This window comes from Scatophagus argus, chromosome 11 (genome assembly GCF_020382885.2).
Source record: "Scatophagus argus isolate fScaArg1 chromosome 11, fScaArg1.pri, whole genome shotgun sequence".
NCBI lineage: Eukaryota > Metazoa > Chordata > Actinopteri > Scatophagidae > Scatophagus > Scatophagus argus.
Window position 1 is genome coordinate 15352106 of NC_058503.1, and position 24886 is coordinate 15376991.

General features: G+C 39.8%; 1 protein-coding gene across 2 annotated transcripts in view; it reads right to left on the reverse strand.

The window, feature by feature from the left end:
• Nucleotides 1-13989, reverse strand: part of map2 (microtubule-associated protein 2) — a 42634-nt gene extending 28645 nt beyond the window's left edge. The window contains exons 1-4 of one of the 2 annotated variants that reach the window (XM_046404953.1): nucleotides 13859-13989; nucleotides 9589-9853; nucleotides 812-901; nucleotides 29-103 (exon numbers count right to left, since the gene is read on the reverse strand). In XM_046404953.1, coding sequence (XP_046260909.1) covers nucleotides 29-103; nucleotides 812-901; nucleotides 9589-9853; nucleotides 13859-13945 — 517 coding nt within the window. In that variant the 5' untranslated portion in view covers nucleotides 13946-13989. The remainder of the gene's footprint in view (nucleotides 1-28; nucleotides 104-811; nucleotides 902-9588; nucleotides 9854-13858) is intronic. The other variant, XM_046404952.1, reaches the window with a different exon arrangement.
• Nucleotides 13990-24886: the final 10897 nt, after the last annotated feature.

A 24886-nucleotide genomic window follows, 5' to 3' on the forward strand; every position in this document is an offset into this window, starting at 1 on the left:
CATAAACACACTTATATTCTTGGCCTACCTTGTTCTAGAGGACCAAAGTGTTCTGCAGCAGGTGAGGGAGGAGGAGAGGGAGGTAAATTTGTGGTGTCCTCAACTACAAAGGGAGATAGGGGACAAGGAAGAAACACTGCAGTCATACAAACCACAAACCGGAAAGGAAGCTGACACTGAAGAAACCTGTCATTAGCTAACAGTGAATTATACTGAAAATGAAACAGTTTTTACTGCACTTCTGTGACATTATCAAGTTTGAGATGGTCAGTTAAAAAAAAAAATCAATACAGCATTACCAGAGGTATTGCAGAGAGATATGGCGCCTTGCCTGGCCGCCTTTGCCATCAATGTATGAATGTGTGTGAACGGGTGAATGTGAAAAGTTTTGGAAAACGTTTTGAGGGGTTGGATGACTACAAAAACGTTATATAAAGTCCATTTACCATTCCATTTGAAAATATGCTTATTGTGATAAAAACAAGATGAAACAAAAATGATAGTTAAAGAAAACTTTTTGTAATGACAAAGCTGGCTAAAGCATGCATGATATTTTGTCCTATCATCTGGTTTGAATGACTTCTTGACTTAAAGGAGTCTTATGCTACTGTGCAATATCAAAATAGGAGAATGAATGAGTGTTCTGGTTTCCCAACAGTCTACAGACATGCAGGTCAACTCCTTACTCCTGATTGCCTGTAGCTGTTTGAAACAATGACCTATCCAAGTTGTATCCTGCCTCCTGCAAACACAGCATGGATGAAGGAATGATTTCCAGTGCCGTATTTGTACAAGAACGTGTGTGGCTTACCTGATGGCAGCCTTTGGGTCTCCTGCTCTCCCTTCAGTACCGCCACAGCCTCTGCGGTCACTTCCTGCACGATCCGCGCTGACACTTGCTCTGTATGCACACACAGAATGTCAATCAACTTCAAGACTATCCTAAAACAAAACATATAGAAGGAGTGCCTTATGTTGGACAGGTGTCAGAGGAATTAATGCAGGTTAAATCTCAAGACTGTCGGGGAAAATGACTTTGCAGTAAATCACCAGCTGCTCCAGTACATCAGGACACTGTAGTCATACTGGAGAGCTGTGAAATAACTGTGTGGGAACCTGAATCAGGGTGATACTGCATGCAATCAGATATGTCGATGATATTTTATCTTCCATCTATTTCATATTACTGTATTTTTGAATCATTTCACCAAAGCCTGAGATGAAAGCTAGTGTGAGGCAGCTGAAATTGTTTCTGTAACTTTGAGGATGGTAGGGTTGTTGGACTGAGCTGTGAGCACGACCACAGAAAACCAGCATCACTAAACAAGTGCACGCTAAACATTAAAAATAGATAAAAGACATTTAATTTCTTTTTCTTTTCACGTTGAATGACATTCACTCTTAAATGCTTCTGGAAAGCTGGACTGATAATGCTAAGTGCTGAGGTAGCTAATACAGAGTCAGCATTTCAAAAATGAATCCATGGAGGTCTGCCCAGTTGCAGTTTATCACTATCAGTTTTTACTCCTGTTTTACATTGTTTTGTTTATTTCTATTTAGCTGCTGTCCAAGAAATGCACATTTACTTTATTTTACAGAAAAACTATCCAATCTGGGCCAAATGCAATTATATCCCTGTTGAACTGAACTAAAGTGGACAGAATCATCAAGTGTATGCTTGTTTGCCATGTTTTCCTTTATTTGATAGTGACAGCAGAGGTATAGACACAAAATGCAAGGGCAGTTATGTAACAAAGCTTACAAATTGACCTATGCAAGTTAGATTGATGATATTCAGTGGAGTGCTGAATATTTTCAGATGTTTGAATGACTGCAGCAGACTGTGAACAGCCAGACTGCAGATGCTTATTACAATCCTCCCCCTTCATCTTCTCTCTATTCAAGGTGTAAGATCTACCTCCTTTCAGAGGTGACATTAAAATGAAATTTCAGATTGCAGATAGTTATTTCTAAAATTCAATGTTGAATTCAGTCCTTTGCAAGAAATTTGAAATAACATGAGAATGAAATTTACGCTCTTCCTGACAACTGTCTGGCTGTTTGACGATGTTAGGCAGCACAGGCTGGGGACAGGGACAATACTGTAGGAAAAGGCTACAGCTGATAGAGCAAACAGGATGTGAATTTTAAAGTAGATCTGTGTACCTGTATCATGAATAAGTTCTTTTAAATGTTGTCTGGCATGCAGCAGGAACTGCAGAATTCTAATCAAACCAGCCTTCATTTGCATAGTAACAGTGGTGATGTGGGATTGGGTGGCATCGAGATGCTTTTACTGCCGCTGTTTCAGGACCTTTTTGTGTCCAACATCGCCCACACATCAACACAAACAAGCTGGAAGGTATACACACATGAAATTACACACATACACATTTCTTCCGGGAACACTTAACACAACCCACTCACCAGCTCAAAGCAGCCATTTCCCATTTTCAATAGCAAAGTGCAATAAACGTGTACCACCTATTCACTGGATACCGGCAAAACCCTTTCTTCCAGCGCCAGAGCACAGAGCCATTGGTAAGGTGCCAAATGCAATCAACTGTTGTGACATCAAACAATTAAAAACAGCCCCTAAAGCTTAAACCTGGAGTTAAATAACCCTGCAAATATGTGTGAATATTTCCATTTTTAAGTGAGAAAACACATCCAAAAGGAGGCGCCTGAAGAAATCTGAGTCCTTGTCTGCCATTCGTGGGGAGGGTACATGGCTTTGGGTTAAGTTTGGAGTTCTTCTGTGGTTCAGACAGAGTCCCAAACCCTGTGCATTTTTCCACTAATGCAAAGAATAAAAATCACTTTACTCCAGTCTCATAAATTTGTCACAACAGGAAGTAAACACATGCAGAGACTATTCTACAGCTATCATAGAATATTTGAAGAAACACTTAGGTAACCAAGGATAAATGTGGTACTGGATGGTGGAGAGTAAAATGGGAGGATAATGTGCCATGAGCTGATGCCATTTCAGGAACAGAGTTCACAAGCTCTCTGAATAGTTTGCTTGCTGAAATAATTTTTACTTGGAGACAAAAAAAGATGTATGCGATACACAAAGGAACAGAATCGGCATATTCTCTTTAACAGAGTTTTCTTGAAGTTACAGACAGTCTGGCATCTGAAGCTAATTAGAATATTAAGCAGTTTTTTCAACATTTTAAATATTTTTCCCATCTTGTGCCTCACACATGTCTGAGCCCTGCAGGCTCAGTTCTGAAATGCATCATATCAGAACGAAAGCTAGCTGTGAGGCCTTAGGGTTTGTTGTCAAATCATGCCCAGTCTATTGCATCTATCACAGGTAGACTTCAGTGATGGCGCAGAAACATCTCAGAGACCAAATGTCATGGCAAAGGATTAAATTAATGTGATTATACTTTGTTTTCTTATTACATCTACAAACATTTCCAAAATGCTTAGTCATTATGGGGTATTGAGTGCTGCAACATAAGAAAAAGTGAAGGGGTCTGTATACTTTCTTAATGCATTGTACATTCAAAAGCATATTATGTGAAGATGAATGAAATGTTTAAAAAACAGGGAAGAAATAACTACCCACTGTTATGAAGACGCTTCATGAATATGGCTCGTGAGGATAAGGACATATGATAAATGGAGTCTCTTCCAGACACACACTTAAAGGGATGCAAAATCGACTCCCCCTTTGCAGAATCCACAGAAACGCACATTCACAAAACAGTAGCTCACTGTAAAAGACGACCTTGTCACATCCACAAAGCTAGCAGGCAGTGATGACGACTAGGCTGCTCTGGATGCCTCAGCATTTCTCAAGTCAAATGACATAGCAGCCTGCCTTTCATTGGCTTAAGGAATAAGCCCAAATAGCTAAATAGCTGCGTTGATATACAGAAAGGCTGCATCATATCTGCATATCTACATCCACAATCACAATTAACCACACAGTGAGGGAGAGAGAGAGAGAGAGAGAAAGAGAGAGAGGGGAGGTGACACACACTCTCCCAGTGAAGTAAAGCACGTATTACCTGTGTGACGAGCAGACTGAAGCTGAGGATGCTCCCTCTCTGAGCAGAGATTACGACTGAAAGCCCAGAGTCAACGCAACACATAGCCAGACATACACACATACACTCTCTCTCTCTCTCTCTCTCACACACACACACACAGCAGGACTGAGAGGGCACGGAGAGAGCAGGGGTGCCGCTTGCTACGACACTAACCGGCAACCCAAAATGTGTAAAGCAAGGGGTTACCATAGCAACAGACTGGTGGGACACTGATTTGGGTCCCAATGTAATTCAGATGCCAGCAGCATGCCGTGTCAGCCTCTCTGTCTGTAGCCTCCAGTATAAAGGAAATGATGGCTGTGACATGGCTGCTGAATATTAAAAAGCAATATTTTTCTGACACAAGACATATATCAGATCTAACAAAGACCAGGTTTTTGCCTACCACAGCAAATAAATAAATAAATAAATGAATAAATAAATAAAAATCTCTTTTTTCCTAGCAAAAGCACTCAACATTAGATGATGATGAACCAAATGGATAACAATATCTATCCCTTATTTTTGATCAGTGGGAACAATGGGAATGACAAAGTCCTTTCTGGACAGTGCATACTTGGTACCCTCCAACAAGGTGGACATGGTACACCATCCCACAGACATCACATGTCTTTCTTTGCAGCGCTCAGATGAATTAACACTCCAGCAGCGGCACAATATAGCTGTGACAATCTTCAGTCTGGCAGCTAACATTGCATCACACTGCATCAAGGACAGACATCAGGTTACAAGATGGTGGTCATACACACTCCACCTCCACTAAGAAGAAATCCTCAATAGGTTTCAGAAGCAGGGAGTATGGGGGAACAAACTGGTGCATCACCATTCATGAAAACCTTAATGGAGTGAGTATTGTTCCACAGCTAGTGTTTCCAGTATTGTTTCCACTGGAGGAGCGACGCTCTGATACAACGAACTTTCGAATTTTCATTTGGTAGCATCAAATTTGTTCTCAGCAGCAGATTACTGAATCCATTCAGTGGATTTTTAGTTGAAAGTCTCATCAGTTTTAAAATGTTTTCACAACATCACAGATACAAATTGAAAATTGAAAATAAATAAATACAAATGGGAAAAAAAGGTACTAAAAGAGACTAAAAAGAAAAATATTCACATATAAATTTCCATTATTACTGTGTGGTGGATCTTCTGGTAGATAAGGGTAGATCTGACAGCTAGTCTCTCTAATTAAAAAGCTGTAACTGATCATATAATCGACTTTGTCTGCGTTGATGTCTGTGTCTATTTTACTTTGAAACATTTGGACTTCCTCCTCTCCATTGCGGCTACCATCACAGAGTTGCCTACTTTGGCAAAACTTAATTATCTTCATCCTGGCTTTATACTGTCAAATATCATCATCACTGAGTTTCTCCATGTTGTAATTTCTAATTCTGCCTTCTCTGTATGACATCAATTGCATCTTTCTCTGTCTTCTGTGAAGAAACCCTCCTCTGTTCCTGATCTCGAGGTTCCTCCCATTTGTTTTTTGTAAAGTATTTATCCAAAGTAAGGTGAGAATAGATTATGTTGTATGTAAGAGATTATAAAGCCCACTGAGGCAACATTGCGATTCATGATTTTAGGCTAAATAAGTAAGAGTAACTTATACAGGATGATATTTAGAGGGGAACTTTGCTTATTTTACATTTCATGTCTGTTTTCAGGTCATGAGTATTACTGATGTGAAAAAGTTGTGCCTCCAAGCTACATTAGCCATCACTAGGATAACAAACGGGAATCTCTCTGGAGTTGCATAGAGGGCCGCACATTTTGCCAACAAAATTAAAAAAAGGGGAAACATGCATCATATTGCTTTTATGTCCTTTAACACATTAAAATATTACAGTTGCATTTTGCTTTTGTCACGTTTTCTTTCAGTCATGGACCTCGGTTTCATTCAGTGTATCTCAGATATTAAGCAATCTTCAAACTCTGGACTTTTACATGTTCGTTTTTGTCCATGCTGCACACCAGAGACCCATTTGGTTCAATCCTTTCCCTGCTGCAGACGATAATACTGACAAGATGGAGGAAATATCAGAAAATCTTGTTGATGCTTCTTGACACTGACCCCAGTTACTTGTGTCAGCTCAATGTAATGTCCCTAATATAATACAAAGGCTTCTTCGATTTATGCAAAGCAACTACTCTGTAAAATATGGAACAGCCATGGACATTCTTTCCATTTCTATTATCCTCACTCTGTTTTTTTCTGCCTCCCTCTCTCCATCTCTTTCTCTTGACCACTTGCAGCACGGCTGACTGGCTTTTTCAACTTTGGTCTTGAAGGAAAGTCAAGAGGGCAATTTCGTGCTTCAATAGGTTCTTGTTGTGTCTGAAGAGCTTTTCACAGGAAGAGAAGGCTCACTGAGTGCCAACATCAGCCCTTCTGTCACCCATTCTGCCCCACTCTCACCCGCCCTCCCCTGCTCTGGAGCAATGCTAATGTATGTTGACAAGGTGCTCAGCAGACAAACACAGCTTTGGTAGCACAGCTGCAGAGAGAATGTCATTTTCATGCAGATGATTGGAAAACATAATGATATGCTGATCATTATCATTATTACAGATTAGTGTTTGTAAAAACCGACGTAAAGGAGGGAGTTTGTTTCCTTATGCAAAACAACTTTCATTTGTAAGTCAATCAGTTTATCCATTTTATGTTGCAGTGAATTGTTATTAGCTATTGTTTTCAAATTCTAATAATTTAAATGGTAATTTGGTATTTTAAAGAGGTTTTAACATTTTTCAGAGTCTGGGGACAAGCTCTTGAGAAACTTGATACAGTGAAAGGATTTATATCATCTATATCAGATCCACTTGCCCACAGACCCTTGACTGTTCCCTCTTTGAGGAAATAAAATGATGTTTTCTTGTTGATATCCACTTTAAGCCATTACTCTGAAGTTGGAAGGAGGTGGTTTACAACTCTCACTGTTGTCTCACGCTAATAATGACCTAGAGGAACACATTATGCATTGGCAATTGCCAATTATGTTGACCCAAGTGACAAAAAGGTACCCTCTCATTTTGACTAAAGAGCAATGCATTTAAACAATGTGACAAGAGCTCCGAACATCTTGAAAAAGGGGTTGGTCTGGATAATTGGCAGGTTATTTACATGTTATAGACTATAGACTAAAGAATAAAAAAAAAAAAAAAACACTCTTGAGTCTTGCATTTGTTAGAGCGTTGTTGGTCTTGTTATAGGGGGAAAAAACTTCCAAAACATGCTGATAAGACGTAATTTCCCTTATGTGACAATTTGAAAAGTAGCAAACCTTTGCATGGAAAAAATGTTTTTGAATTAATTAGTTGACATTAATTGATTTTTTTAACCGAATGATTTCAATCCACAGAAAAAAATATGTGACTACATAAAACAGATCATAAAAGGATGCCGAAAAAACTTTGCACTGATGCAGGCACTTGGAGAGATTGATCAAAAGAGCTGAACTGCATCTCTTGAACCTCAAGTCAGTTTGTCAAAATGAAACTGACCAAATGGTTCTAAGGCATGCCACACATAAAAACATAAGATAAATAAAACAAAAAAAAATGCATGAAGTTTAAATATTAAGGATAAAAGGCATCAGACGAATAGCTGTAATTTGTTTTGTTACTGTTCTGTGTCACAACAGAGCCTGAACACTCAGAAGATATAACCATTGACATTTACAGGTAAGATCAGAGCATTTATCCACCCACACATTATGTTTACTGAAAAACATTTGTGGGCCTAGAAGGCCAACAAAAAAAAAAAAAACATATAAAAGAGTAGAAAGGTAAAGCTAACAAAAGCACTGGTCAGTGACCCTTTTTCAACATTGTCTTTATGAGTGTTGGCATGTATTTGATTGATATTTGCAGTCCAAAAACAAAAACAGGAAAAAGCTAGATTGAGGACTCCTGTGGTATTATTTGGTCATAATGGAGTGATCTGATTCTTTCCTCTTTTCCAAAATATAAGCTCTTCCAAGAAAACCTTGAAAGAAGTGATGTAATTACCTTACAATCTTGTTATTTGTTATTTGAAAATTTGATCAAGACCGAATGCTAATGAATTATTAAAGCTCTTCATGAAAATGGTCAAATGGCAACACACTCAAAAATACTGTTATCAGCCTTCAAAACTGGTGTCAGTTAAGCGCTAATAATGGTGAGAAGGGGGGTTAATTGGGCTCTTATCATTGCAAGCTCAATGGCCTTGTCTGTGGCGAGCTACAGGCGAAAAGAACAAAAGCCCTGGCAAAGTAAATTGCAGGGGAGCCGTTTCCATGGTTACAGCATTGGTACATTATTGTTCATGTCTCCAGGGTGAGTAAGGGTAGGATGGTGGGGGTGAGGGGTAGAGAGAGACCGATTTTATGTGTTAATTATAGCACTGTTAATAACAGTATGTGATTCTAGTGAGGACTCAGAGTGCTGCAAACCCACGCGCAAGAAACAAGACACAAGCACTGTCAGAAGTCGCAGACAAAGTACACATGCACTCGCACTACTACAACACACACACACACACACGTGCATACATGAATAAGTCCAAATCACAGACTCTTGCATACAAAAACATGCTGTGGTGAACTTTCCTTTTCCCCCGCTTTCACAGGGAGTAAGACCAGATGATCTGATTTGTCATGACTGACGAATGCACAGCTTCTACATAAACACATCACTTATTCACAAACCTCTTCTGTGTCGTTGTGTCAGCACCTCTAGACACAAAATTAACAATATAAATGAACTGCCCCAAAGGGCATCTTAACACTAATGCTGAGGTGTTGAATTTAAATCAGATTTTGACTCACTAGATCACACATTGCACTAGACCACACGTTCTTTTAAAAACTGATGACAAATATCATTGATCGGCTCCTATTGTCTTTTGAATTTGCATGTTTTACCTATGTTTGATCCATGCACTTGCGGTAATACTGCACGTTTACATGTCTGCACCCTCCTCAAGTTGGCTGGGGAAATATTACGTTTGCACTTTTTGCTGATGCAGTCATATGGATCACTGAGCACCTTCAGATATGAATCTTTAAAGTACTTAAAGCATGACTCTTGTGCAACTGTATATCACGAGGCAGATATAAATACATGAAAGTGCATGCACACTCCAAGTCCTATTTAAAAAAAAAAAAAAAAAAAGTTAATGTTAATGTCAAGTTACATTTTGACTTGCTATGAGTGTCCTGGTGGTCTTGGGTTTCAAGGAAGCAACCACTAGCAGTTCTCCCAGTGAGAACTACTTTTGTACTGCCAACTCATTAAAAACGGTAAGAAATACAAAATTATGACTCATACGTAAGTCCTCAAAAGGGGCTTTCATATAACTTCTATAGAAATGACAGTAAATCATTGCGCAAGCTGATCTTCAGTAGTAACATTGGAATTATATCATGCAATGGAATACAATGACCCTTTCACACCCTCTTGTCTGAGCAGTTCATAAATGCAAGTAAATCCCACCAACATTAAACATGAAACGAATGATATTATGAACATGTCTTACCTGCAGTTACAGCGTGAGCACCAGTTAATTCTCCATTGAAGCCGTTCTCCCGGGCAGAGTAAGAGGCCGTGGCCATGTGGGGGGCACCAGGTTGGCAGGTCCTGTAGGCGGAGGAAGAGTAGCCATTGGCCCCATGGGTGCCGGTGGGCTCCTGCCCCCCTGATGGGTCCCACTGAGGGGCACCGTCTTCTGGCTGTCGACTGTCTGCCATGCTGGTGCTAGCTAGCAGCAGGGGAGGGTGGACAAGGGATGGGGGTCTCTCCTTCTGCAGGGAGAAATGAGAGGATAGAGAAGAGAAGGTGAGGCAAAGTCAGAACTCATTGTTATTAAATGCAGTGTTTGCAATCTTTCATAGAGACGAAGGAAAAGTCTGCAGACCAGAGGAAGCTTTAGGACATCACACAGTCACATTCACAAATCTCTTTTTGTTTGTTATAATCCCTGCTGCAGCTTCACTGAGCTTTGCTGTCAACAATTCTGAAAGCGTATCTGTGCTTGTGTGAGTTAGTGTGTGGGTGGTTGTGTGAAATAGTGTCCTGGGATGTTAGCGAACAGGTGACAGCCACTGGATTAAACCCTATTGATTTATGTGTGTGTGTAATGACTCGTATAGCCAGTGGCATAGGTGGAAATCACAACTGGTTGAAAACGAAGAGAGCGGACCTTTGATTTGTGTGACTCATGCAAGTCTGTAGGGATGAAAAGTGGGCTCAGATCAATCTGACAAGGCCGAGTTCAACCTTAGTATACTGTGTAATTTTGTCTGATAATCAGACAGCAAATATTCCAAAAACTAAACAGTTCAAAGACATGGAAAGGGCAGGAAGTGGACTGTGACATGTACATCAGGTACATCTGGTGTTGACCAAAATGTTCCAACCACTTAAGGGCTTACATGTATATGAATGCTCAGTGCAGATGATTGATCAGAACAGCGTGGACAGGAGATCAAGCAGAGGCAAAAGGAGAAAATATTGATCAGCCCACATAATCGACTGAGGCATGGACAGCCAGTTTAAGATTCAGTGATCTCTCGGACAATACTGGGCAAAAAGTGAGGGCAGCTGATGAATAGACCGTGTATGCAAAATCCTTAACTTAAGCTCTGCTCCTATTCTGTGACAACTGGTTAGTTAGTTAGTCTGTTGATCTGCGTTATGCTTTATTTGTTTTTTTTATACATTGTATATTGTTACATGTCCTTTCTAGATGTTGACACCTGGTAAGGTATGTATTTGAGGTAGCCGGGAAAAAGACAACTGTGAGCCCGCAAGCAAGCACAAAAGACGGAAAATGTTTTAACAAGGACTTCTTGGTTTTGCAGGAGATTTCTGGCCCACAGTACTTCAAGCCTCTGCTGAGTAGCCTGTCTAGCTGTGCATAAGGGGATGTGTGAACAAGCAATTTGTCATTTAGCTCTGCAGTCCACAGAGACTGGCGGAAGTCTGCTGGAGTCAATCACTGCAGCCAGGGACCATTGCGCTGCTACAGTGAGCACTAGTCACTGTACTCACAATACATTCAACTCTGTTGTTCAGTGAATGAACAGCGCTTTTCTAGACTCACCAACTGCTACAAAGTGCTTTACAACGTGGGTCAGCATTCACTCATTCACACACTGGTTCCTGTGCAAGGTTCCCTCTGCTTATCAGGAGTCATTCACATAAAAGCTCACACACCAGTGGAAGAGTCTTCAGTTCAGTATCTTGCCGAAGGACACGTCCCCACACAGACTGCAGTGGCGAGAGATCAAACCTGATAAGCGGACGGCAGTTCTGAGCAACAGCTACCCCGAAATAGAAAACAGAATAGTTGTTTCCAACCAGATAGAAAGAAAATGCATCCACATATTTATGTCCAGGAGGATGCAGGCGCGAACACAGTCATAGAAGTAATGGCTAAATGTTCCAGGTTGTGCCATTCCTGCTAGAAAAACCAAGAAATTGCAGCAACCCTTGAAGCTCTGTGTAGGCTAACAGTGATTTGACTGAATTTACATGTTAATATAAGTGTGCTAACATGCTCACAGTGACCATGCTAAAATGCTGACATTTAGCAGGCATAACACGTTTTCAACATGTCGGGTGGTGTCAACAAAGGGCTGCATGTGCTCAGCTGACAGGTCTGTGGGGTTACATCACACAAAAAGATTGAGAAACACTAGAATAGAGCAGCAGAAAAACAGAGATAGATGAGCAGAATAGCATTTAACAGACAGAATGAACACAATAGAACTGAGCAGAATACGTCACGGCTGTAAGCCCTTGAAGCCTAAATGGATCAGAGTCAGAAGTCAATGGAGCTTTGCATGACTCAGCTCTGAAGGGAACATCAGTATGAATGAAGCCTCTCCAGACACAACACACCAAACTCTCCTCATAAAATGCCCACTCTGTCTATGTACAAAAAAAAAAACAAAACACAGCGGTATATTTTGCATCGCCCCTTAACTGTCACTATCCATTCTGTTGCTTGTTCCACCACTGTGTCCCTGTACAAGCCTCCACTGAAGAGCACTCTCAATATTAAAAGAGACATAAAATACAAAGATGAGACTGTTGTCCTGATGCTATGTCTCAGTGCTGTCTGGGTGTTGATGAAGGTCACTTTGAGCTCTGTGCCGGATTTCCAGACCCGCCAAGATCATCTTGACCAGAGGCCAGGCTCAGGGTGTCAGTGGTGGTTTGTGAGGAGGGAAGGAAGTGCGATGCGGCTTCCTGGAGGCCTGGTGAGCTGCTGATGACAGTATTTAATGTATGGTATGGAAATTTATGAGCAAGGGTTTGCTGCATTTGAAACAGCACCACCTGCCGGGTGAAATCCTGAAAGAAGACAATGTGGAACCACTATCAAACATTATCAAAGCTCAGCATGCTGGGTTTAGAGATTACAGAGGCTTTATGCAACATTATGTGAAACTACGCCTTTCTCATCAGCATGAAACACAGACTGGGGCTGCAATGCAGTACAGTTGCTACTAATTAACATGTCACTTGCCACACTGCATAATCAAAAACAAAATACTGGTTTACAGTATGATGTAAAAGTGTAAAATAAGCAAAGAGTCTCAAAGAGACAGGATCAAACTTGGTGCGGAGAGTGCAAGCAGTTGATAACAGAGCAGAGGTTAAAAAAAAAAGTCTCGTCAAGAACAGCTGAGAGACGAAATGATGGACACAAGAGAAGAGCAGAAAATTGGAGCCCCCAGGACACCAGACAACGTATATTGTCCAGATAATATACTGTCCTCAAGGCATTGTGTCCAGTGAGGAGTGAGACCAAATGAGATGGTGATATGATAGAGTTAGACACTGGGTGTCTCAGTAGACAGCAGGTCTGCTGCACTTGGCAAAAAGCCTGTGGCGCGTTGCCAGGGGATGGCTGATGGCGATAAGCTCTCCCTCTGTGCCAGGGAAGAATGGAGTTGAACAGTGAGGAGCCAAGCAGAGATGGACACTACTGGACATTTCAGTAACTTGTAAATCGTTTAGATACTACAGAATGACCAATCAGAATTTTAGTTTTAGTTCTAAATATACTGCATGACCAGACTACAAGTGCTTATTTATTTTCATTAACTAGTAAACAATCATAATACCAAATCTGAGGAAAAACTGACTTTCTCGGGGTGGAATGAACTGAGCATTTACAGGACAAACACCACACTGTCAGTTTAGTGAGTCAAATATAATTGTACAAACACTTGAACAAAAATGTCATATTCAAAGCTCATGACCACCGGTGAGGGTTGGTACATACATCGACTGGTGAACTGTAGGCTTTGGCTTCTGGCTCAGGTCCCCATTCGCCACCACGGATCCAGTACAACATCTGCATTACTGTGGATGAACCAATCCACCTGTCGAACTTGTGTTCCATTTTTGCAATCACTCATAAATAAGAACCCGAAATAATTTTGCTCCTTCACCACTTGGGGCAGCAACTCACTCCCAAAGGGAAGAGAGTCGTGACTCCTCTCTGAAGAGATTACTTGACTGATCACGGCACATTAAACAAATTAAAGGAGAGTCTTGGTCAAACTCATGAACTCTTATTGAATGAGGACCAAATAAGGTACAAAATATTGAATTTTGTACCTTATTTGTTCGCAAAGTAGTTTGTGAATAATCAGAGGTAAAAGTCAGTATGTTACAGCTGTTTTGTATTTCAGGATATCACAGTCAATCAACAATCAAATCATCATTTTCAACAATCAACCCAATCAGTCACTTTGGCCGAAAGATCGGGCTGGAGTTCTGTTTTCACTCACCACTGCATCCTGGCAATATCCATTTTTATGGCCATGTACATTTATTATGAATCTTAAAATGCTGTTTTTAAAAAACGATTTGAGCATTTCCACTCAACCCTGGAAGCCTGGAGAACCTTTGTTGTGCTGGTTGCCATGGAAACAACCTTACCTGTATGATATAATCAATCTGATTGCTAAACAACATGAGTACAAACCAAACTGCTTATTGATTCGCATTTATATATGTTTCAGAGTTCACATTAATAATTTATATTTGTTTTACACCGACAAACAGTGTATGCCACAACAGTTTGAGGCTGTTACAAGTCCTGAAAGTGTTAGCCGTGCACAGAAGGCTGAGATTACAGGTTTAATACGGCTCCTCCTGTCACCTCCTGCACTACTCATTTTACAGGAAAGTAACGCATGGTCGATGTGAGGTGATAAAAATAATCCAGTAAACGTGATGCATTTTTTACCCTTATGCAGGGCTCTACTGCAGCATTACTGAAAAAAAAACCAAAACCAACACTTGAGTTTTTTTATATCAGAAAACATAGAAAGCCTTCTACAGCCACTGCAGGAGGCCATTTTCTTCACCATGTCCTCAGAATAGACCACTCAGGGTACTTGTCCTCCCGCCAACTGTGAGTAGCTCAAAACTGTGGCTCCAGGAAGTTATTCAAAGAGCAATACACTACAGAAATTCATCATATATTATGCAGTCTTGGATTTTTGAGTTGAGTTTTTGCCCGATTTTTAATCTTGACAGAAAGCAAATCCTAATATGTTCATGTCTTTTTCATTCATTTGTTTCTTTAAAAGCTTGATTTTACAAAGAAACGTCAAAGTACATCAAGATGGCTTCCAACAACTGCCTACCTCAAATTCAGACAAATCCAGACATTTATAGTAAAATCTGCCCAGACAGTCCAGTGCTCTTCATCTCTATTTAAAACCTGTTAGTGGTCTCATGTGCCATTCTGTTAAAATCAGTGGATATACAGTATGTTAACTGCAGTCCTAATTAAATAACGCTACAAAATTTTGTTGTCTATGGTCTATCAGTATGATTTATATGTGGAATAAATTTGTACTTTCTAACCAAACTTACATTTACAGGCCACTCAATTATTTCTCTACATTTCCTGCATTTCAGTCAGAAATCATTAAAGAGTGATTTGACAAGCAGCATTGTATTGATGTCCACTGAGCTGCTCTGTTAGAGCAGCGCCTTAACTGAAAAGCACCTTGACAGTAATTGTCAAGAGAGGGAAAAGTGTGACTCCATCACTGTTTCCAACAACATTTTTGAGGAAAAATGCACAATCTCGAGGCACAAAGCATAGAAAATAACTGATGTTCAATCAATAGAAAGAAGATGTACTGTCAAGGACACACTATTATAGGCAGAGACAAAACAGTATACACACACACACACACTTGCTCCACATAGCCATTTCCCTGGCCTCAAAATAGCAGGTGGTCTGTCTGGCCGTAACATACCGGTAAATGTAGTCCATTAGGAGAGCGACTGTAAAACTTACAATTTTGATTTTATACTTAGATGAACTTGTCACACAGCAAGAAAAAGGTAGAATTGTTTGTTTGCTTTCCAGGGCTAAAAGTTCACAGTGGTGTGGTGCAAAAGGTCAAAATTCCTCTTCATTCTCAAATACAGATTAGAGGTTACAATGACTAATTCTTATCTTTAATTTGTCATAACAGCCAATCGTGCCAGAAATAAGAATACTGTTACTGCTCAGTGAGAGAGGTTGATGTGTTCGGTTAGCTTACATGGAGGTCAGAGTTCACTGACTAAATAAAGTGCTTTCTGTTAATTGTGTTGTAGCATGAGTGCTGTTTTGGGAGTTTTTGCAGACTAACATGAATTATCAAGCAAGATCTTGAAGATATCAACAACTGGAGGCTAATTACAGGCTGTTCCTCAATATCTCCTCACAACAAAGACAGCAGTTAGTGAAGCAAAAGCTAATGTTGACATCACACAGCAACAAAAAGTTTTGTGAAGATTGCCTTGCAAGCTGTGAGAATATTCTGGTTTATTTTCATGCATGTTGAGATAAATGCTCCCTTGTCAATTCAAGCACGTATCACAATGTGTGTCCAGCTTAAAGAGATGATACAGGACTGATAGGACTGTCTGTGACACATCAGCCATAGAAAGTCTGCCCAGACAAGGTAATCACAGAGTTAATTAAGCAGTCAATTTGTCATTTCCATGGCTCTTATCTGCTTCTTCTTCCTCTTCTCTCTTTTGTCTGACTTCTTAACATCTTTTCACCTATAACTCTTCCTCCCACCTATTATTTCTTCTTCTCTCTTCACCTTCTTCCGCCTCCTCCCATCACTGTTCCTCCTCCTACTCACTCCTCCTCCTCCTTCTCCTCCTCCGCTTCTCATCAGGCTTCATCTTTCTCCTCACTCTGCTCTCTCTCTCTCTCTCCCTCCTCGTCTCCCTCCTACGATCTGAGCACTTTCACACGCTGCCATCTCACCATGTGTGTGTATGTGTGTGCACGCGTGTGAGTCACACAGATGCTGCATTGCAGGGCTCTCCTCTCAAGGCCGTCTCACTGCAGGAGCCAGAGAGCAGGAGAGGAGCTTGGGGATGCAAGATATAGTTCCTCTGTGTGTTTACTGTACATATATGTATGATGCGTGTGCAGACATGGAGCAAGGAGCATGCATATACAGAGGTTTAAAAGACCAGTTTGACAGTCTGAGAAATGTTTAATTTGCTTTCTTGCCGAGTGTTACGTACAGTAAAAATGTAGCTTGTGCAGAAGAGCCAACTAGCTTACCTTGGTATGAAGATGTGAAATGCACAAAAACAAGTGTAAAAACACAGGCTCTCAACAATATTCTCTGTCAGTAGTCCTTCACAATAAAATGCAAGACACTGAATTATCTAATAGGGTTAGATTCACATATTAACATCTTTTTATGTTTTAGTTTTGTCTTGTTTTCAACTCAACATCTTTACTACTGTCAATTTATAAAACCTGAAATGAAACCCCCATTCGTGCTTGCTTTAAGATGCTGTTAAAAGAAGACCTTATCAGAGCAGCTGTCAGTGGAGAGGTGGGGTAAAGGCGTACGGTAAATGTGGCTTCAAAGGCTTTTCATCTAAGAAATATGCAAACTGTTGAAGTGTTGAAGATGTTGAACAGCATAAAATAATGCCTCTCAGCAGCTTCAATCCAGATATTATGTTCTTAGTACTGGACAGGTCTTTTAAAGACCATGACTGAGTACTGACAAAGTAAAAGGTAGCAAAGACAGATGCTGCCTCCTCAAAAATATAATAATAACAAAAATACTGGTTGTTTGTTCAACTTTACCAAAAAGAGAATAATTTTACTTTTGTGAATGCTCACTCATGGAAGTATGTCTCAGGTGGTTGGATGTACAAATACGTGACTTTGAACAGAGACTGAGATTTGCATCCTCTCTCACACCTATAGTTGGTTTCTTCTTACTAGTTTTGCCTGCTTAAAGCATAACTATAACCATTTGTGATGTCTAACACAAACTGCCCAATACAACCACAGCCGGTGTAGCAGGCATCCAACCAGTGTCCTTCCAGTCACAAGCCTGACACTGTAACCTTTAGACCACCACTGCCTGATATACAGTATAAGCAGGACAGGCAACTCGAAAATATTATGAATTCACTGAAATGCTAAATGCTTGTTTCAATTATAACATGTTTGCTCTTGGAATAGAGAGAACACCGCGACAGATGGATTTCCATTTACCTTTGTTTGTGTGTGTGTGTGTGTGTGCATGTGCATGAAAACTGAAACAGACTGAACCATGAAACAAACATAAACGCCATACTTCACCATTAAAGGTTTAACTAAGACTCTTTACATCATCTAGTTGGATGATTTACTTCTTTTTAAATGGTATCATGACACCTGATTGGAACATTAGCTCCATCTGTTGTTTATCTCAATGGACTAACCTCTCATAACAGTCATGGCTCAATGCAATAAAAGGTCACAGAAGAACTGAATGATTTACATTTTTGTTCAGAGATAAAGAAGCAATGATTGCCAGAAACTGCATCCTGACAGACAGGATGAATGTCTCATTAACAACATGGCTAAAATAATTATATGGCAACAAAAACCGACAACCAATCAATTATTTGTAATGTTTATCAGCCAATTTAGACTGGAACAGCCCTCTTCGACAATACTTACTGATCCTTTTGGTCCTTTGTTTCAACCATTTTTCTGTTTCCCCATTCTCTCACAGGCACAATTATTTGCTTTTATTTTTTATATTAAAAAAAGCATGTAAATCAGTTACACAGTAAAGTATCCACTTCGGACTACTTGAATCGGTTACTTAAGTTGTGTGGTTTTCTAAAAAGATTTTCTATTATGTGCTCCTTCTGTCCAGTCTATTCAATCATGGGTCCTTAGTCTTGCTATTATAGGAGATACTTCATAATTTTGCATGAAAATAATAAGAAGGAGAACCAGATACTGACCCTCGCACTTGCACACATATGCAGGTGATGGCAGGCACACATAAAAACACTCTTACCCACCATCCATCACCAACTACATTTGTACAAGTGCAGAAAACAAAGAGGAGCCATGAAAGCGTGACTGCCTTTCAGCAGGCCTTGGTGCTGATCATCTCACTAAAGCAGCTCTTCTCTTCCCACTCAGTACCAACTTCCCACTCACAGCTCCTAGCAGCCTGCACTCACATGTACATCCACCCACACAGCCATTTCATCTGCGGAGGTAAAAGGCATTCTTTCTGTCTCTCTCTCTCTCTCTGTCTTTTAAATGTTTCTTTTTCTCTTTTTGACAGGTATTCAACACATCTCAGATGTTTAGGGCACACGGCTGTGGCTCTGAACAGACTTACAATAACACTGGTTTAGGTTTAGGCTGGTTTTGGCTTCATTCGGCCATGTGTGGTGAGCCGCCACAAAACAAAGCTTTATTGCTTATAATTATATCACCGGCAGTGCTTTTGATGCTCAGTGTCTTTCTTTCAGAAGTTGAGCTCAACCACTCACTTAAAGTGAAGGAAAATCTTAATGCTTCAGCATACCAAGACATTTTGGACAATGCTATGCTTCCAACTTTGTGGCAACAGTTTGCGGAAGGCCCTTTGCTATTCCAGCAAAACAAGTCCATAAAGATATGGCTGGATGAGTTTGGTGTGGAAGAAGACACTCCAACGTCTTGTGGAAAGACTTCACAAAAGAGTGGAAGCAGCTATAGCTGCAAAGGTGGCACCTACTTCATATTAATGTCTGTGTATTTAGAACGTCATGGCATGTGAGTCCCAATACTTTTGTCCATATAGTGTGACCTGTACATATCTTAATAGCAGAACTTGTGTTGTTACTTTGAACTGGATGATTCGGTACGAATTACTTAAGGAATAACATCTGATCAGAAATAATGCAGGCACCACATTCTTACCTCGTTTGCTGGTCTGCGACTGGATGATGAGTCAAACTGAATGCAAAATCTCTCTCGTCTCCAAATCTGACAGGGTCAATTTCGAGATTGCCAGAGAAACACTGAAAGCCAAGGGGTACAGGCTCCTTGTCACACCTGGAAATGATGAAAAAGCAGATCGATTACTAAATAAAGTCGATTACTGATAAAGTGTATTTCCACATAACCACCTAGTCTGGATATTATCAATTGTTTCACTCCTGTTTGACATCACATTCAGCAACAGCAGAAGAGTTGAAGGGAGAGAAACAGGAAAGAAAGACAATGACTTCATTATGTGTTGAGACTTTCTCTGACTTATTCCATAATGACAAGGTATAAAGCAGTTCAACAATACCACAAACTACAGCCTCAAAAAGTTACATCAGCGCCTGTCAGCTGTGCACACCTAATAACCTGGCAACTGAGTATGAGTGGCCATAATAATCAATCATCTGTTGTGAAGATAATTTGCATATAAACTCCTCCAGTTTGAGGCAGCCATTTGTTTCTGTGTACTGAACCCAGATGGATGCACGGTGATGTGGTGGAAAAATTAACCAAAAGGATGGGCACAAACAAATAACCAAACGTCACAGAACAACACTACCAAAAATGGGTCTTATATCAACAAGCTCGACAAATCCACAAGACAACAAACTACAGCTTAATGGACGCAAACATAGAGCTGAGTAAACAGCGCAGTGACACACTCAAGAATAAAAATATTTTACAAAAGTCTTTAATTACTTACACAATTAATTTCATGCTTTCACTATATTTTCTACATTACTGCAGCTTTCTATAGGTCGGATGTCTAAGCACAGCCACAAATAATGTCACACGACCTGACTTTCATTATTTCTAAATAATGTATGACAATGAGTATAACATGACTGCTGAGCTCTATTATTTAGAGCATCTGTAGGCTAACAGCACTTATTGTGTTTTAACACTAATGTTTAAACCAGCAGTCAAAAGTACATTTACCCCCAGGCAGCACCGATGGCTGCTATGTACATGAAAACTTTATTATTAACCTGAAATCATTTGAATGCATAAGCAATTAAAGTGTTGTTCACTTGCCAATATGTAAAAAAAAATAAGTAACAAATATCAAGCAAGTGCTTTTGAGCAAATTAATTTCAGGCATCTTAAAATTTTAATTAGTGCACAGAATTTGTATAGAAACACTTAAACAGATAAAGACACTTGTCTGTTGTTTACAGGTTTTCCTGTGTACTTTCCAAAAAGCCTTTTTTAAAAAATCTCTACTTAAGCCTGAAGAGATAATCTTCCTCCAGCAATTTTCAAAAGATTAAAAGAAGATATGTGATGTGAAATATTGTCTTCAGTGCATGAAAGGAGACTCAAAGTCCTCTTGTCATTCCTGCAATATCTTGCCTCAAGGAAACAGCTAATGCATGTGTTGGGACACAGAGCATACAGCCTGTTCTGTAATGGCAGAGAGACAACTGGTTTGAGAGAGAAGATGTCAATAATATCATTAATGTCATTAATTTCGTGGTGACAAGCACTAAGTGCAGGAACGTCTGCAAAAACCGCAAATTCAAAAATGGTGGGTTTTGGTTTTGTTTTGTGCCACCTAACGGGCAAACATTTTCAACAACTAAACTGAAGGAGTGATTCAACATTTCTGGAGAGATGCAATTTCGCTTTCTTGCAATAATGAGAAGATTGATATGTTGCTCATACTTGCCTGTTAAGGCAAGGCAAGTGTTAACTGAATTCTTGTAGAATGTCTTGCTCTCCAACTGCATCACCGCACCTATACTGCAACTACTGTCTATTTAATCATTACTTTTCCAGTTCGGACTTTAAGAAACCAATATACATCCACCTCATCCAAATCCTGACGAAGAAGGGAAATCAGTACTTTGATAATATGCTAAAATTATAAAAATTATCAGATTATACATCTTTATTAGCAGAGCAGTTTTCGGTGTTGATGAGGTCTGCTGCTTTTCCAAAGGCTCAAAGCTGAGTGAGTCAGCAGCACCATGAGCCTTTTCATTATCATATCATAAAAAAAAGTGGTTTATATTTTCATAATCCCACTGAATAAAAGAAGAAGTGGGAGTTCTGGAGGAGAGAAGCAAGAAAAAGATGCTTGCACACCTGATATATTTGATTAAAAAGTGCAGGAGTAGCCTGACAACTGAACCGCACTGATATAAATGATAAAGGAACCAGGCTCGTGCAGCAGATCTGTAACACCAGCAAAATGAACAAAATTTGACTTCAGACGTTACATGGCTATATGGCTCTAAATTGTGAAATCTTGGTACACTGACAGATTCATGGCACACTGACAGCAGGTATTGCAAGGTAAACTTAAGACAACAAAATACCACTCATAATGAAACGTCTTCTTTTACATATATGTTGAGAAAATGCTGAATGAATAGCTACACTTTTAATGCAAGAAATCATCTGAGAATGCATCTTAAGTTTTCTCTATCGTCAAAAGCAATCTGACCTCAGCGCATTCTGGTGTCATAGTTTTCAGAGAACAGAGAGGGCAGAGTGACTGAACTGAGACAGCCTGTGGCTAAGAGAACCAAAGCCTTCGAGCTTTAAAACCAACAATGTTTAGAAATGCACAAGACGCTTTTTATTTTGTTGTTCTTTACCTCAGCTAGACAGCAGTTGTTGAGGGTCGTAAGTGAGTCATACATCAGACGTGGACCTTGGAGAGGCCTGTATGTTCTCTGTGTAAATATGTAGTTTGGTTCCCTCACAGCGCATTACACCAGGAGACAACAGAAAACACACCTCAGGTACAAACACATCTCTGCACCTAATTATAATACTTAATGGTACTCAATGGTGCATTCACCATTCACTCAAGTCCTTGTTTATGAGGAGGAAACGTATTATGGAAAAAAAAAATACAGTATATAACTTTTATGCAACTATAAACATATGTGGCATGAAAAAGTCATAAAAATGAATCACCCAGTGATTACTGTGTAGTCACAAAATTATATCTGTATTAAATCTGTATAAAGAGGCTGTATTAAACCTCACTGTGAGATGTACCACACTGCCCTACATGATCCACCCATGTAACTTCAATTACGTATGGTCAAGAGTTTCCAATAAATATGCAAATGAAATGCCTTGAAGAGAAATGACTCATAATTATTAGAAAGGAACTGTGGTGACACAGCAGCAGGCAGCAGACAGAAACCAGAATCAGGTCTGGTGAAGCTCTGGAGCCATGGCCAGTCTCTGGCAGCCACACTCACCAATTTGTCCAGAGTGTCATTACAGCCTTTGCAAAGCATTGTGGATCTAAATTATATACTTTAGATCAACATTATATACTTGTTCTTTTCACTGGCCTGGATTATGTTCAGAGATAAGGCTTATTTGACAAGGGGATGGTTGTGGTGGATGGCGGGTGTACAATATGCAGGAGTCTGAACCCAGAAACCACCGTTTGAGTCCACACTCCGGTCTGTGGTCCGGTTTAGGCAACAAAAGTGCTTCAGTTAAGAAGGAAGTTTACCACATTTCATAATCAATGCAGAACTTTTATTTGTAAAAGCCTATTTTATTTTTATCTCGCAATATTAGTATCTTTACTCAAGTAAATGATCTCAATACCTGCTTCACCACTGCATACACCTAACTTTCAATTTTCAGTTCTGCTACTAAAGTCATGTCAGATCATTGTACTCATCTAAACTGAATCAGAGGGCTAAACTTGTCTATTCATACTGTTGTCAAATAGTCCCCTGTAGGTGGTAAAACATAGTTGTAACATTATACATGTCTGCAGTAGGTAAGGTATTGCACTGTTGATATTCATTTAATCAGACTGTCACTACAAGGTGTGCCATGACAAGACAAACCTCTACCTACTGCAGAAAGCTTTCACAGGTTACTACCACAGATTCTCTGGCCATTATCCCACTTCCATGTCGAGATTATATTATGTGTCTATAACAAACACACACACACACAAAAAAGAGAAACTATGTTTATGTTCCAAGCTATCCTCTCCTGCCTCGTGTGTCTTTTCTGCTTGTTCCTTATGCAATCGTGTTCCCTGTAACACACACACACACTGATCAAGCACATACACAATGAAAGTGCTTTGTTGTGTCTCCTGGGACTGCACATCCAGCAGCCACCTGTCAGCCCACATTTAATGCAGCCAGCAGGGGGTGATGTGTTTGTGTGTGTGTGTGTGTGTGTGCTTCAGATGACCAAGCTTAGAAAATGCAAGGAAGTCATGTATTTGCAATGTGACTGGGCTGGTGTCAGGAGTTAAAATATACAGTATGTGCTCATCTCCCAAGGCCTTTCAGCAAAATAACTTGCAAGCTTTGGATTATTCAGTAATACTTTAAAATGAGTTCCTAGAAGGTCTGATTTAGAATAAAGGTTATGTAAAGATTTAATTTTTAATGAGCGTGTGCTCTGCAAGCTAAGGTCTTTACCTACATGATGCTGCAGCTGAACTGCAGCAGAATGACTGCATCAGTTGTCAGATGACAACAACCAGAATTTTGGGTAAAAAAGAGCAGATCAAGGAACCTTAAAGTGCTGTTGTAGCCGAAAAAGTGAGTAATTACTGCATGTATGAAGCTTCTTGTTCAATGCACAGTAATCCACACTTTCATTTCATATTCTTTTTTCTGTGTCACCCAGCAAAAGGAACTAAAATGAAAGTGAAACTTAAAATGAATAATCTGTGCTGTTTCACAAAATTCTCACAGAGTTAAGATGGGCAAAGAGATTATTGTTCTCTATTAGCCTCTCATTTATCATCTTCTATCCTCATTAACCTGCTCTCCCTCTGAATTACTAGCTGTCGTGATCTACCGGAAATGTATGAATGTGTGTTTGTGTCTGTGTATGTGAATATCCCATATGCAACATTAAGCTTCAATCATTAAAGAAGGACGACACGCACTGCAACAACAAAACACAGAAGCGAGTCACAGTGTAGGTAATACAGTGAGTGACTCGTGTGCAAGATGCAAGTTCGGTATGCGCATTTTGGTGAGATCTTTTCTTCAGTTTTGGGGAACTGGTTCAATGTTATCGGGCACTCGAAGATTTTGGAATCTGTACTTTCCCATTATTATTCACAGTAGTTGGCAATTTTTGGCTGAAATGTGTTGACTACAGCCCACCAGTACAGTTTCTGGCTGAACTCTTGTGTAATTAATGAAATGTATGAAAGAACTATCTACCAATTTAAGCAGGGCATGAGCTGATTGTAAGTACTGTCAGTATGAACTGCTGTATCTATTCATGGTAGGGCAAATCGCATTCAGGCTTAGTTAAGTACAATTCAACTTCATCATTTTCATTAATTTAGCGCAGATATTACAACATTTCCTTCCATTAATAATGACTGCCTGCAAAACCACATTTTTCAATCCATGCATTTCGTCATTTTAATTTGAAGTATTGTTCGTGAAACTGAAGTGCCTTACAGCTGAACGTGAATATCATAGACAAAATTTCTCAAATTATTTCTCCTTTTTTAGTTCTAGTAACTACTGTC